We start from the raw sequence: 14,751 nt of genomic DNA on the forward strand, positions 1-14,751 counted from the left end.
TGTGGAAGGTGGCGGGTATATAAGGTGGGATAAGGATAAGAAATTCTAATCTGACAGTATAATAGCCGTGGGAAATGCAAAGATGCACGATGGTATAGCTATAGTGAGTCGGCAGAGGGCGATGTCGAGCAGACGCTGCCCGTGGGCAAGCTGTCGCACGCGAATGGAGAGCTGGGAGTTGAAAGCGACTCGGACAAGAATGAAAAAATGATGCAGAGGAAAAGCAGAAGTGCGTGAGAGAAGGAAATAGGAGCTGGCAATTGAGACAAAAGGATGAGAAGATCCAAAAGCAGCGACAGCGAGCTCGCACCAAAGCCGAGGACTACATAGTCTGAAGGGTGGGGGGAAGCTTTTTGTGAGAAAAGCGAGCGAGCGAGAGAAATCGAGTGAGGAGAGCGAGAGAAGCGGAAAGCGAGCAAGACTGCGTGAGTGACGGGAACGGTTACGGGCTACGGATTGCTTGCCATGCCTGAGACCTCATTGGCTGCCGTCCGGTCCGCCTTCTTCCCCGCTTTCGCTCTTCCTCGCGATGTGAACTTTCGACGCGACACCCACGAGCCCATTTCACCAAAATTTCCCTTTAATCCAAGGAGGGCCCCGGCGATTTTCCTTTTCCCTTCTAATCACTAACATGGTAGTTTGCATATTCTAGATATCTTGTCTCCTTCTATATCTAACCTTCTAAATCCACTGCCATTTGTGGTATGGGTGCTGAATGCGTTCCCGCGCTGATGATGGAATTATCTCCGTCCAATTCCAAAACCCCGCGCTGATAACATCGTCATCCTGTGATCGACTCTCTACATTCCTTCCCTCCCGTCTCCTTCCTATTATTATGCTACGGAACGAGTTTTCTGTCGCATTCGGCTACAGCTAACAAATGTTTGCAAATTACCCTACTTCAAAGCCTTACCCTGCGAAAATCTTCGGTACCTCCTTAGCTTGACACGAGCCCAAGATGTCATCCCCTTCAGAGCGCAGTCCAAGTCCCATGAATTTCCACGAATTTCACAACTCATCAACAAATAGGTGCAACACTATCTGTGAGACTGGATAAGCACATCTCCCGGGATGCAGCTGATACAACCGTTCATTTTTTACGAACTTTTTTCTCGTTACTTATCTCTGGGTAGCAAGTGAGAGCAATCTCGCCGAGGATGTCAATGGACGTGAGCCAGACCAAACATGCGTGAACTGTGGGAAAATATTGGTACTGGTATCTTGATCTCAATGTGTGTAAGGCCAGCTGTAAGCCCACCCCGTCAACTGGAATACCAAGCCTCGAGCACGCATGGAGCTTATGGTTAACATGTGTGTACCTTCCAACAACCCAATCCTCGTGGGAGCGTTAACTTGGACCACACAAGAAACTCCAAACTTGCAGAGGCTATGGTACATACTTGTAAGACTATGTGGTGGATGATACGGAAGGAGCGGGCCAATTCCTTGCAGCTATGTGAGAGTTAGATAACAAGGGGTGATAGTAGAATAGACCTTGGGAGTGTCAACGGGGAGATCGGCTGACAGACCAGTGTCAAAGTAACACTAGTTATGGAGTTAGAATTTATGATCTATGTCTTAATCCCATTGTGGTCTTACTAGGAAGAGAAAAGAGAACTCCATGAGACGGGTATTGTCTCCTGTGACATGAGTGGATATTGGATTGACAGCCGACATGCCGGATGATATCCCCAACCCAACCGGGATTAGCGGCCTGTTCTGGCCTGAGGCACAGACGCTAACTAGTCCGCAGCTCCAGATGAACATTAGTTATTATTATTAACGACGAAACGATTCCACACCCCTCCGCCTTCTTCCTCCCCTATACTTCCCCCTCGTTCCCCGTTTCCGTTCCCCCTTCTCCGATTGTTTGGATTGGCCAGTCATTTCTTCTTATTTATTTTTTTGTCATTCCCTTTCCTTTCTGTTGAGGTGACGGTCGGGGTTTGTGCCGGGGTCCTTCCTTACCGACAACTTGGGCTACCAAAAAGTCTGCATCGGCGGTGTCGGTAAATAGTTCCCTTGGTGAGTTTCTTCTGCTTTTCTAGATTGTCGTTGGTGTTTGAGACCGGTGGGAACCTGGGAGAAATTAGGCACTGTGTCTCCGAACTTAGTCTCGAGTTGTGGTTCGGTTGGCAGTATTTGAGAACATGACAACTGACAGTGGGTATTGGGGCTTAGGATCATCTCCGTATTCGTCCTTTCTTTCCACCCTCACCATATCAGGTCTGGCCACAAAGAATATCACTCTAGATAATTTCAAAGACAAGGATCCTATCAACTACTACATCCCCAAAAAAAGGAAGAAGAAAAAAAGAGCATAGAGTGAAAGAAGCGGGGGAGACTTGGTCGTATTCATCATCGGCAAACTGGAGTGTCAGGAGACAAAAGCCCGTGTGGCTGTGGTTGTGGAGGTTCAAAGAGACGAAGACACTGGCATAATGACTGCTACGCTGAGTATGTCCTTTCACCAAGGATACCTACTCCTCTGGGGGATATCATCTGGCCTGGATATGTGTCATTTCAGGAGATTGTCCCAGGGCTGGATGACAAGCTCCCTAGAGAGGATCTGCTGGTTGTTCAGTTGCTGATACTGTCGCCCGCAGATGGGATGTATAACACAGCCCCAGATACTCCGTCGCCTGTCTATCCGGATAGGCTGATCCGTCCCCTTCCCAAGCGTACTCTCCGCTCTCGGCTGTCTTCCGAGGCGGCCGAGTCCATCCTCTACCCCCCGGCTCCCCCAGCGACGCAGCTGTTTTACGGAACGTGTACAGATAATGGAGAGGCTGTGAATGAGTCTAAGGTGTACGTACAGCAGTGTGACGGCCCTGAGCAGACCCCTGAGCGCGACCACCACCACCCTTATGAGAACGGTTTTGACGCGGAGAGCGGCGACGACGATGGCCCGGCGGTTGTGCGCCGCAGTGCTGGCTTTCGTGAATCGTCCTCGTCCCCGACGATGCCACCAGGGCACCCGGGTAACGGACCACGGACGCAAATCAAGTCATCCTCGGCAGGTCCCAACGGCTACGATGCCTTTGAGAACACTAACAATAAGAAGAAACGCAAGATCCCCACACCGGGAACTCTAGCGGGTCACCACTCCACGCTCTCACCTGAATTCTCTAGCATGGGTCTCGCGAGCTCGGCACCTACATCTGGGGAAGGGAGTCATGTGAGTACTTTCTATGGCACTGGAAGTCCTGCATCCCCTGTGTCCAATGGTCTTTCCGGTGCGGGGAGAGGGCGTCTTGGGCGTCAAGGCGCTCGTAGCAGCATGGGCAGGGCTTCATTGTCTCTCCATACTCAGGTTAGTTGGCCACAAGCTCGGACGTCAGCTCGCCGCGACGGGGTTCTGTCTTCGCCAGGTACGTAGAATTGCGAATCTGCACATCTTTCTCTCCTAGGGGACTTTTCTCACATCCCATTGCAGTTGACTCCGCTGCAAAATCCGACCAAGGAATCATTTCTGCTGCTATAGCCAATGCTGCAGCCTCGGCATTCTCCTCGCCTCCTCGAGGATCGGGAAATGTTAGCATGTTGGAGCAGCAAACTACCACCCCCACGAAAACCCAGTTTACCTTCACATGTGAATCCGACTCATCGAAGGGTATGGCGCTACAAGCGCAGAGCCCGTACCCCACACATCGTTCACCCAATTCCCTACCCCCCGCTGCACAGAACCAGAGAGGGTTCTCTACACAAGGAACGCAGACCAGCCCCAACGCCGTTTCCCAGATGGATCAGCAAGGACAATCGTCACACCGAGCTCCAGGGGCAGATCCGACAACCACAGGTAAAAAGAAGAAGCGGTCACCTGGGAGTATTTACGCCTTGGCTGCACGCCAGCGCAAGATCCAGCAGCAGTACGCTAACCTTCATCACCCACCGAACATGGAAGACCTCTGGATTTGTGAGTTCTGCGAATATGAGAGTATCTTTGGTCGTCCCCCAGAGGCTCTTATTCGGCAGTACGAGATCAAGGATCGCAAGGAGCGGAAGCGATTGGCAGAGAAGAAGAGACTACTGGAGAAAGCGAAGATGAAAGGTCGGAAGAACAAGAAGGCGACGAAGAGTGTGACGAAGAATGCGGCGGCTCAACCAGCGGCATATGATCAGGGATATGACCGGGCGTCTGTCGATCATTCCTCCATGGGTGGGGCAGGACTGCATGACGATGACTATATAGCAAATGAAGACGACGAGGAATCAGTGTCTGCACCACCCCCGGCGCCGCCTGCACCCCCGACGTGCTTCAAGACTCCGCTACCGCCGGGGAATCAGACCTCGGCCACAGCCGGCGCTAAAACTGCGACAGACGGGGGGACGACTCGACCACCCTGACAACTAAATGCACGGCCCACTCGTGTGGAGTGATGTTTCACCCTTGAGGCCGTGCTTCTTCGTTTTCTTTGTCATCTTTGCGTTATTGTTAGTCTTGGTTTTTGCATGGTCGCATCTTAGCCTTTCATCATTCTTCTTTTTCAGCAAATGGTTGCATAATGAATCCCCACTCAGAGATATTGATGAGCATGACGTCGGCAGTATAATGCACGGATTTCCTGGCTACTGGTTGTAGACCAGGCTGGTATTCGGTATCGAATTATTTTTTTGTTATGTATGACGGCCATAGGGAGGAACAATGGATTGTTGGGATGTGTCCTTCGTCTTGGCAGGAGCACAGGTTATTATGGATGGATTGACATTGCTCAGCGATTGAGAAATGGACGTATGTATGTATGTATGGTTAATCATGACTAGCATTATCCTCCAATCAACGATGTCCGTTTTCGCAAGCATCTTCTGCAGTGCCAAATTTAGACCATTGATGACGATCCACCCCAGCGCTTCCCCAATCACCACCCAATCCCAACCATTATCAATTCTTCAGCGCCTACCGAGGATGTACAACCCTAGTCTACCTCAAGCTAACCAACACATCCAAAACAAAAGCAACATCACTAAGCGCGCGCAACCTCTGCAACGACTCCATAACAAAATCTCCATGTTTCAACAGAGGATACAAACCCCCAAATGAATGGACAGGAACGGCGCAAACCACTCTAAGGGGGACAAAAAAAAAGAGCAGAAGATACTTAATATAGTAACACTCAAACGACAGGCCAGGACACAGATAAAGCAAATGAAGACAAAACACCCCGAAAGCCATATACCCATTCATTGATAACAACGACGACATATATAAGGGCGTAAGTCGACTCCCATCATCGAGATAGACAATCACAAACCCACCCTTCAATCCCTCATTTAAAATCAATCAATCAATCAGTTTCGCCTTTCCTTTGTCCGGGATTTTCTTCATTGAGAAAAAAGTTCTTTTAATCCTCTCGTTCGGCAAACGCCTTCTCTCTATTATATCCTCCCGAATAGACACCCCCATTGTTGGGTCTTAATTGATATTTCTGCGCTGGATCGCTTCCTTCTCGACCTTGAGAACTGGGGTGTTTTTTTCTTAATTCTTCGGTCTTAATTTGGAATTCTCCTTCTGCTTTTGGTTATTTGCCTACCTACCTACCTATCTATCTATCTATTCATCTTTTGGGGTTCTCTGCAGTCTCCTATACAAGCCAGAGCCACATCTAATCCAACACACCCAGCACCACCTACAAAAGAACCCCAAAGAACCTCAAAAAAAATGTGGTGGATGCTCCTCTTCAAAGCCTTCAAAATCGGCAACAAAGCTTACAAAACCCACAAAAACAAAAATGGCAATGACGACTCCCTCAACCTCAACTCAATCAACCTCAGCAGCACCCCACCACCCCCACCGCCGGCGCCCCTCAGACCCGCCTCAAAGCTCACAGCCAGCTCCTCCTACACTTCCTGCAGCTCGTCTTCGGGCTCACCGTCGTGGGCCTGTACGGCCGGGACGTGCGCGCGGCGCATAAGAACGGAGATCCGCAGAATGCAAAGTGGGTGTATGCGCTCGTTACTGGGGCTCTGGGGGCGGGGACTGGGCTGGTGTATCTGGGATATGGGGTTGCGATGATGAAGTTGGATAAGCTGGGGCGGGAGAGGAAGATGGTGGGTTCGTTGGGGAGGCTTGGGTGGGGGTTTGTGTTGGTGGTTCTGTGGTTGGTGGTCTTTGGGGTGTTTGGGGGGTTGTATATTGGGGTTTATGGGGAGGGGACGGAGGAGGAGGTGGAGAAGACGAAGAGGATGAGGCATGCTGTTTGGGTGGATTTGGTGAACTTGGTGTTTTGGGTTGGGGGTATGGTTATCGAGGGACTGAGATGGTGGAGGCTACGGGGTGGACGGGGGCCTGGTGGCGACCTGGAGACTGGGGAGAAGGAGGTTGCTCCTGCTTAATGATGGGGTCTTTTTTTCTTGGGTTCTATGTGGGAGGTGAGCTGGTCTCATGGGATGTGGTTTGTATAGATGAGGTGGTTGGGCGCGAAAGTGATCATTGCCGTGTATTCTACTTGCTCTTGGACTTCGTTAATACATATATCATAGACCCTGAATCTCTTATTAGCCCCAAGCTACGTCTTGGTCCTCAAAATCCCTGGTACCCAGTGTCCTCGTCCAAGGCGACAGCTGCTATCCAGGTGTCCGCATTATGTCACTGTTGTTCGTCACTACCCATTGGATCACTTTCTGCCGGTTGCTTTTTTGGTGCTCTTCAATGAGCAGACTAAGCTGGCTGCGTCCACGCGTCAGTGAAAAGGGTGTCAATAGAGTTGGGAAGCCTCCAAATGTCGCACGGCCAAGGCTGTTAGTAGAGAATGTTGTAGAGCTATCAGTGTTTGGTGTCGGGATTGGGATGCCGGAGCTCATGGCGGGTGTATCTACAGTCGATTCCGGCTGGGCACGAGATGCATCACTGGCCTTGAATTCAAAAGATCTAGACTGAAGAAACTGCAGTAGTCCGTCTTTCGAGCTGGCTCCCACGGACTTGGCCAGGTACTCTTTTTCCAAGCCAACTTGCTCCGTGAAGCGGGAACGAAAGCCCTTATCAACCAGCGATTCTGACGACGGCTGTTCATAGTTCTCCGCCGATAGATATCTTACATCGTAGTGGGTCCAATCGTCCGTGGTAACAAAGCCCCATTTGGGGGAAGTCGGTTTGACACCCTGTGGGTCTGGTCCTTTATTGGCGAGGATTTCTTTTAGGTTGAGTAGAAACTCTGGTGGCAACTCGGGTGGCTTGTCGGTCGTATCACTGCTTTTCTCACGAGGTGCAACATCTATAGAGCAGTTAGAAGTTGAAGGGGGGCTTCCCTAGAAGATAATTCCTAGCGCCCTGAAACGGCGACTTACGCTCTATATGCACTGCCTCAGCCTCAGAATCACTAGATTCTTCCTGTTTGGATGGCGTTGTCCGAGCTCCCAGGGTCAGTAGTTTCGAAGTCCGGTGTGGGCTTTGGGTACAGGTACTGGTACCGGAAGATGTTTGTGATGATTTGCGTCGCATGATCACCGGTCGACGCTTGGTATTCTTCCCTTTTACAAAAACGGTCTTAGGCTTCAGAACTGGTCGATCAAAATCTCCCATCATAGGTTGTGATTGTGGAACGGGAGTTGGGGGGTTGGATGGTTTGCGCGTAATGCTCTGGCCTTCTAGACCGGTAAGGAGCAACCGAGTTGTTTTATGTGTGTCCCCCGAGGGCGCACTTGATTTTTTCAAGATGGGCTGTAAAGGTGCTCTCCTGGCGCTATTACCCGGCGTCCCTTGCAGTTTATCGTTGCTTCCTCTTTCAGCAGGAGACGCTCTTTCCTGGATGGCGAAATTAGCTCCTGTCTATACCATAGCAAGGTTGGTTTAGTGTCGCGGGGCTATGTCTGCTCACTTTCTTCAACTGCTGAAGGGCAAAGCTCGATATTGGATTAGACTCAGATATTTGTTGAAACAGGTTGGCCAGCGTGGATCCGTCCAACGAGCCGCGAAGTCGATCGCTACTCCAAATCCTCCAGAAGAAGTTCTCCAGTCTGTATCCAATGTCGCCTTCATGCACCGAAGGGTGAGTGTTGTATACTGAAACATCTGAGTCAGCTTATCGCTACATCGGAGGTGAATGGGCTACCTTTCCACAGTCGCCTAACATCGCCTGTATCCACGATATTCCTGTCGTCCAGCTCCGACGGCACTTTCCTCGTTGTCGACACCAAGCCTTTCGGGAGAGACTCCATCTTGAGCGCAAGGTGGGGGTGAGCTTGGCGAGAGGTAAGTATGGAGCAAGTAAAGTGTATCGCAGGAACTACATGGTCAGGGGGGAAGGTTGTGGCTGCATTTTGGGGAGAAGAATGTCCAAGGAGTGATGGCGGTAACAGAAATGCATTCACAGATAGAAGCCTGGCGGTGAATTGAGGGGTGTGGAAAGAGCACAACCAACGAAGGGGGAAGCGAGCGATACAACCAATGGTAGACTTGGTCAATAACTACTAGAGAGAAGAGGAAAAATGAGAGGTGGAATACCCTCTCGTATTGGAAAAAACCGTTGGCTAGTCCGGGGAAGCCACTGCAAGGGCACGTTGTCAAAGGCCGAGTAAAACCCAGAAGTTCCTCGCAGCGTAATGAAGCAATCAAGCCTCCCTTGCCAAGCTCTCGACTCGACAGGCCAGATATTCACACCGTTCTTCAGCCGCAATTGAAGTCTGCAGATGCAGTAGTTTCGGGGAAGGCGAGACGAGGACTAAAGCAGGCAGAACAAGCGACGATCTGGCTCTTTGTTGCCTTACCCGCTGTTGGGTCTTACCGTATGCTGTATGTAGAGTGAGAGGATGACCAAAGTGGATGGTGAGTGAAACGAAAGGGGTTCAATAAAGAGAAGAACAGGAAGGAAAGAAAGTGAGAGGGAGAAAGCTGCCGCCGTATCATCGCACCATTGGATAGCTGCCATTCCCACGAGCTCCTACTGGTCCAGGAGGAGATTAAAGAGCAAACGGTGAACAAAGGGCGGTCCACATGGGCTGGGGAATTTGAGAGAGGTATTTACTTACCAAATTCAACGAGCGAGGGTCAGGGCGAGGGATGTACAGTACATGGAAAATCAGTCAGTCGTAAGTAGACTAAACACTTCTGGACCGCATTTCTAGTAGGTAGTTTTGGTCCACATCGGGTAAAGTCCTGGAGACTATTAGGTCATGATTGTGAGATGTACTCAAATGTTAATGCGACAATTGGTTTATTCTTTGCCACCGCACTACTACTAGTAGTATTTAGTTGACACGATCATTGCTCTTTATTGGATCCCTCGAGATTCTAGACATAACTATTCAGGCCCCCGTCCACGAAATGGGGCCGAACTAAGCACCAAAAGACAGCGGATATCCATCAAAGGCTGGGTGTGGGATGGCCTTGCTGTCAAATGACCGACTCACCGTTCAGTTCCTAGGTGTCATTGGTGATCCACGTCCTCTTAAAGGATCATGAAAGACCTCAAGCCACATCTGTCCGAGGGTCTTGTCAGACCTAAATTGGAACGAGTTACATGGACGCCCATGTATGGCTCCTCCACCGAGTGATTGGTTGACCAGCTGGCGTACAAACGAAAATCAGCACCGCGTTTTCTCTCTCTCTCTCTCTCTCTCTCTCTCTCGGAATATCGTTTGTCCTTGCATTATTCCATCTCTATCCTGGTCCCAACCAAAACATATCGGGAAAATAAAACCTTCTTCTGGAGTATGGGAAGCACTAAGACCCTGGAAATGATGAACAAGCCTGGAAGGGGATAGGTCATATTCAGTCACGGGGCCCTTATCACCTGATGCCGCGGCCTGGTCATTGGGTCTGCCGCATTCCACGTTTCGCCTTACTCCAGATCCCTATAGATGTTACATACGAATTACCGAGACTATGGTCCTTTTCACTCCTTGCTGAGCATTTCATCGGAGGACCGACAGCCGCGATCGTCGCGGCCAACATCAACCCCAGAGTCCAGACACAAATTCCAGAGTCACGGTTCCATGGAAATGGTGCAGCTATAATAAGCGCCCATCCTACGTCACTATACCAAGACAAGATTAGGAGCTACGAAATCCCAGCATTGCCCGACTAGCTTAACTACCTGGGCGCATATTACTCGTGCACCGAGCTAATTTGACCCTTTAGTCCCACAGATGTCGTCCTACACATCGCCCTCAATAGCGGGGAAGGGAAACGTTGATCACCCTTGAGGTCTGAAACCCGATGGATTCGATGATCGTAACGTCCTGGGTTTCTCAGTGAAAATCACGATATCAGGCTGTTCTATTACCCGACAGCCAGCCTTACATGACAAATGACTAGTTAAACTCTTCCGCTAATTCTAAATTTCATCACTCCACTTGCCTTCAGAAGCTCTAAGGCCAAATGAAACAAGGTACAAGGTGATAAAACATGATGAAACGAAACGAAATGAAACAAAGACAAATAGCAATTAAAACTCGAAAACTAATGTAACAAAGTGCATTAAATTTTCTCTGTCTATAAAGCGAGGGCATTGTATGTATGGATTGTATGGCTTTTCATTGAATAGACCATAAACCAATCAACCCTGCAACCAATAGGCGAGATGGCCGAGCGGTCTAAGGCGGTTAGTACCACTGTTAATCTCATGTCTTCTCAAACATTCACTAATAATCTCTCAGCTGGAGTAAGGTTCCAGTCTCGAAAGGGGCGTGGGTTCAAATCCCACTCTCGTCAACATCTTTTTTTTCCGTTTCCTGGCCGGTTTTCAACTATTCGGTGATTATCGTGATAGTGAATTTCACAGTCGGTTTATCCTTTTTTATTTGTTTTTGCCTCTTTTCCTGCTTAATATTCTTCCTTGCTCTGCCTTCGTATTTCTTTTGAGTTTACTATATGTCATTGCATTTAAATATCCAACATATCAATAATAAGACCATATCTATTTGTATATCTGAACACCCTAAGTTGTCGTCTCTTATACACACTAATACATCGCCTATGAACTGCCCGAAATCACTTCCAATTGCTCTCAAGTACAATCCATGACCACAGTAAAAGCCTGCACACCCAGCCGAAGTGCCAACAACCGTTTGTTAACATAGGACAACCGCTTCCTGTAATAATAAATCCAGAGTCCTTGTATTTTGTGTGCTTCGAACTATAACTGGGTGCCTGTATATGCATCCAGGAAATTGTGCCGGCACCCACCATTGTTACCTCTATGGTAGCCATGAGTACGATCGAAGACCTGCAAAGCCACATGCTGGCATAGCACAAGCTTTCGCCTGCATTCCATGAGGATTTCGTCTAGAAACAAGTATCTTGACAAGGTGATTTTGAAGCTTTCCGATATATCCCAATCACAGGTAATATATCTTCCGCCAATCCGAGTTGGGCTCAAGACAATACGTGACTTTAGGGGTGGAACACCTATGTCTATCCCCTCAGGCACATCCTCAACCCGTGTGCGCCAAGATTACCAAACCTTATGAGACTGGAATAGTGCAAAAAGCCGGGCTCTCGCCAGGATAGGGCTCTTGACTATCCAGATATATGCGTAATGTTGTATCCATACTTGGCTTGGCCACAAAATCGCCTATTGAACAGGAAGGCAGTGCTCAGTAGGCCGACTTAGTCCACATGGGGACCCTAGTATGAGCTGAGGAACACGCGGTAGAACCAAAGTTACCGATGCCGGTTTGTTTTTGGGTTATTTGTCGACCCGCCTGTCATTGTACCCTGCGATAAGTAGCGCCCTCTATACCGGATATCAAGATATATACTGATCTTTCAGCCCGGCCGGATCAATGCCAGGTATTTTTCAAGACTTTCTCCAAGAACATTGATAAACGGCCATTGCGTGTTCTTTCGGAACAGACGGGACCAGAGCTTGATGACTGCAAGCCCAAGGCTGGCAGGGTCCAAGCTAGGGACAGTTTCCCAGTCTTCCAAGTCCATCGAGGAATATGCTTCTTCGACAATACAACGTGTCCAGTTCAATATTCGACTCTCATTATCTAGGCGAATCAAAATTAGCTAACCTGCACTGTAAATCCTGATGATCAACCCATGTGTACATACCACTCAAATTTTGATCAGTCCCCGTCACCGCTAAAGAGAGAAGCCACTTGCTGAGGAGGACGGCACATTCTAGACTGGAAATCGAGTGGCGGACGCTCCAAAAGAACGCTTGACTGCGCGCAACATGATCGATTCCAAGCCGCACAGGGATACTTAACGCATGCGCCGAATATATAAGTGCAGGAGTCAGTCGATAGCTTCTGCCAGGCCGAGGTGATCTGTGCAATGCAGAGGCTATACGGTATGGGTCCCTTGTCTCGAGTTGGCGGTATGGCCCCAGATTCAGGGAAAGGCGAACGTAGGCTAATCCTAATAGTGAACTCGAAGTAAAGGGGATGGGACCATTGTCATTGTGAGGATCAAGGCTCGATTCCGGGGCTTGTTGCCAAACTGAGGTCCAGGACCGGAGGGCTCTCCTAGCGAGGAACGTCAATGGCTGACCAAAAGATATAAGATAGGAGCAACTTACTCTAGTTTATTCAGCTCTTCTGTCGGTAGCGCAAGGGCTTGGTCTCCGGTCGGTAAAGAGAGCTCACTCACAAGATGGATACGCTGAAGAAGACCGTGAAGAAGAATGTAGTTTCCAAGTGGCGCAGGGATCGGATCTAGCAGGACTGTCGTCCGCGATGGTTGTAGTAAGAGCGCTAGGGCGTCCTGAAAGAACAGTTGTTGAGCGCCGACCTCTTTCTGAGCAAGCTCCCATTCCTGGGCGGTGGTTGCTTTCCACTCCTTCGTGGAACAGGGTAGTCGCAAGTGGACCTCACTGCTGCGAAGTACCGGGTAGATGTTGTATGCTATACTATGGACATGGACGAAGCAGAAGGAAATGAACCTAGTACGTCGAATTGATTCTTCTTCCGCCCACTCATGCCACTGCATAGGTGAGTGTCTTGGGGCAACCGTAATGTTTTCAGTCAAGCCGAATTCGCGCAAGCACCGCACCAACAGGCCTTGTAAACTAAAGGCTTCTTGAACCAGTTCAGACTTCTCCCATGTGGCGTATCCCATTAAGGTGAGCAGGGTGCGAATGGTTTCGATTTGTCTCCACGCACTCATTCCGAGATCATTTCCCGAAGGAGATAGTGCTGTAGCTTGGCCTGTTTGTTGGGATGGTTCACGAATGCTATCTAACGGTATTTGGATGATACCATTATATGTTGCCAGTGGTGCGTGTGTTTCTTTTGACAGTTTATGCAGCACAATCGCCTTGGAAGCATAGAAAAGCCGTTCTGCGTTACGGTGCTCAAACCGATACTGGGCACCTATTGTCATCAAGGCTAAAACAAGCTCAGGGGCGCGCTCATTGATTCGCAGTGTTGGAAGATGTAGATATGGTAGATGAGGATGGAATCCATCAAAAAAAGATGTCAGATACCTTGTTAACGTGTGCCGCGACGGGAGGACGAAGTCGGAGATAAGGTGACGATGCTCTTCTAAGGAAGCGGCAAGACGGAGCCGCTGTTCTTCGCTAACCTTCGGCGGAATGACCTTCATGGAATGTTGAGGAGGTTCTGGAGAAAGTTAGTAACCTAGATCTCAACGGAACTCGGCGGTCTGCTCACCATAGTCGGAAACCGCTCCTAAGCTTTGATCCTCAGAAGGTACCGAGGGCAGCCAGGATCGGAAGGGTGAATCAGCGCGCGAGCGCTCCGCCTGGCTCCGACGAGAGGTACCCTGTTGCGGCTCTCTAGGGTTCCTGACCGGGTCAGGCACGTCTGTAGGAACTGTACCCTGGACCTGAGGTACTTCCCTCAGGGCAGGAACCCATTCCGAAGGCAATCCAATGGAGTCCAAGAAATGGGTGAATTCTTGGAAATGATTAAGCTCCTCCGGAAGATACGGCAAGGGTTGGGCTAGAGAGGGTTAACCATAGGACTGTTTGAGGACCATGGTGGATGATACTTACGAGGGGGCTGAGTGTCCCGAAAGCTACCAGGAAGCAAAAGTTGAGCAGCCTGTAAGATGTCCGCATCATGAGTTACTGCAGGATGTGGGCCTAAGCCTGCACTATTACCACCTGCATTAAGCATGCTCTGGCTCTGCTCCAGGTACGGTCCGTGCTGCGGCCCAGACCACTGCCCCATGGGAGGTGGTACGAGAGGAATATCCGGGCGTGGTGCGGGTTGTACATTGTATGGTTGAGTCACCGGAGGATCTGATGTACGCCGCACAAGCGACTGTCCTGCAGCCTCTTGCTGGGACTGTGAGGTCGGCGATATCAAGCCATTATTCTCATGGGTGATGCGCGTGTGGCGCTTTAGCAGATCCCGTCGGGTAAATGCAGCTCCACAGAAACAGACATACGGCTTCTCCTTTGTATCTGCACAGGAATATTTAATAATGGACCACTTACTGCGGACAATGCGATATCCGACGTAATTTATTACTTGATTTTTTCCACGAGGACGGGATCCAACTTACGAGTGCGTACGTGCCGTTCCAGATGTTCCGTTCTCCTGAATGTCCGTCCGCAATGGTCGCAGACACGAGCTTTTGCTCCAACACTCGAGCGACGATTGCCCCGAGGTTGAGGTGAGGATGATTGGGACAGCATCAAGACATTTGGGGGAGTAACACACAGACGATTCAGATAGGTATAGCTCCCCACTTGGAGACAATTGCATGCAAGGGGGGTTCGGGTGTGGGTTGGTGGACTTTTGACTTGGAGGAGGTTGAATGGAGTTTGAGGGAACGGAACAAGAGAGAAAGATTGACTCCAACACTAGCGCCACCCCAGCAGCCCCACCGCGACTTGC

The 14,751-nt window shown here is 49.7% G+C and overlaps 4 protein-coding genes across 4 annotated transcripts; 2 read left to right on the top strand and 2 right to left on the bottom strand.

Annotated features, from left to right (window-relative positions):
* Nucleotides 1-2,441: 2,441 nt before the first annotated feature.
* On the top strand, nt 2,442-4,347 carry ABOM_010081 (uncharacterized protein; the record flags this gene model as incomplete). Its single annotated transcript, XM_022537209.1, has 3 exons — nt 2,442-2,457; nt 2,607-3,371; nt 3,437-4,347. The coding sequence occupies 3 exons, from the start codon at nt 2,442-2,444 to the stop codon at nt 4,345-4,347; spliced, it is 1,692 nt and encodes a 563-aa protein (XP_022385182.1).
* Nucleotides 4,348-4,783: 436 nt separating this feature from the next.
* Nucleotides 4,784-6,333, top strand: ABOM_010082 (uncharacterized protein; the record flags this gene model as incomplete). Its single annotated transcript, XM_022537210.1, has 2 exons — nt 4,784-4,789; nt 5,773-6,333. 2 exons carry the CDS (start codon nt 4,784-4,786, stop codon nt 6,331-6,333), a joined length of 567 nt encoding a protein of 188 aa, XP_022385179.1.
* Nucleotides 6,334-6,564: 231 nt separating this feature from the next.
* ABOM_010083 (GATA-like domain-containing protein) lies at nt 6,565-8,154 on the bottom strand (the record flags this gene model as incomplete). Its single annotated transcript, XM_022537211.1, has 4 exons — nt 6,565-7,211; nt 7,285-7,765; nt 7,815-7,999; nt 8,049-8,154. The coding sequence occupies 4 exons, from the start codon at nt 8,152-8,154 to the stop codon at nt 6,565-6,567; spliced, it is 1,419 nt and encodes a 472-aa protein (XP_022385180.1).
* A 3,550-nt stretch (nt 8,155-11,704) lies between these two features.
* Nucleotides 11,705-14,619, bottom strand: ABOM_010084 (C2H2 type zinc finger domain protein; the record flags this gene model as incomplete). The annotated part of the gene is made up of 6 exons (XM_022537212.1): nt 11,705-11,931; nt 11,996-12,411; nt 12,465-13,506; nt 13,558-13,848; nt 13,902-14,347; nt 14,417-14,619. The coding sequence occupies 6 exons, from the start codon at nt 14,617-14,619 to the stop codon at nt 11,705-11,707; spliced, it is 2,625 nt and encodes an 874-aa protein (XP_022385177.1).
* Nucleotides 14,620-14,751: the final 132 nt, after the last annotated feature.

Source organism: Aspergillus bombycis (genome assembly GCF_001792695.1).
Source record: "Aspergillus bombycis strain NRRL26010 chromosome Unknown contig00111, whole genome shotgun sequence".
Classification (NCBI taxonomy): Eukaryota; Fungi; Ascomycota; class Eurotiomycetes; order Eurotiales; family Aspergillaceae; genus Aspergillus; species Aspergillus bombycis.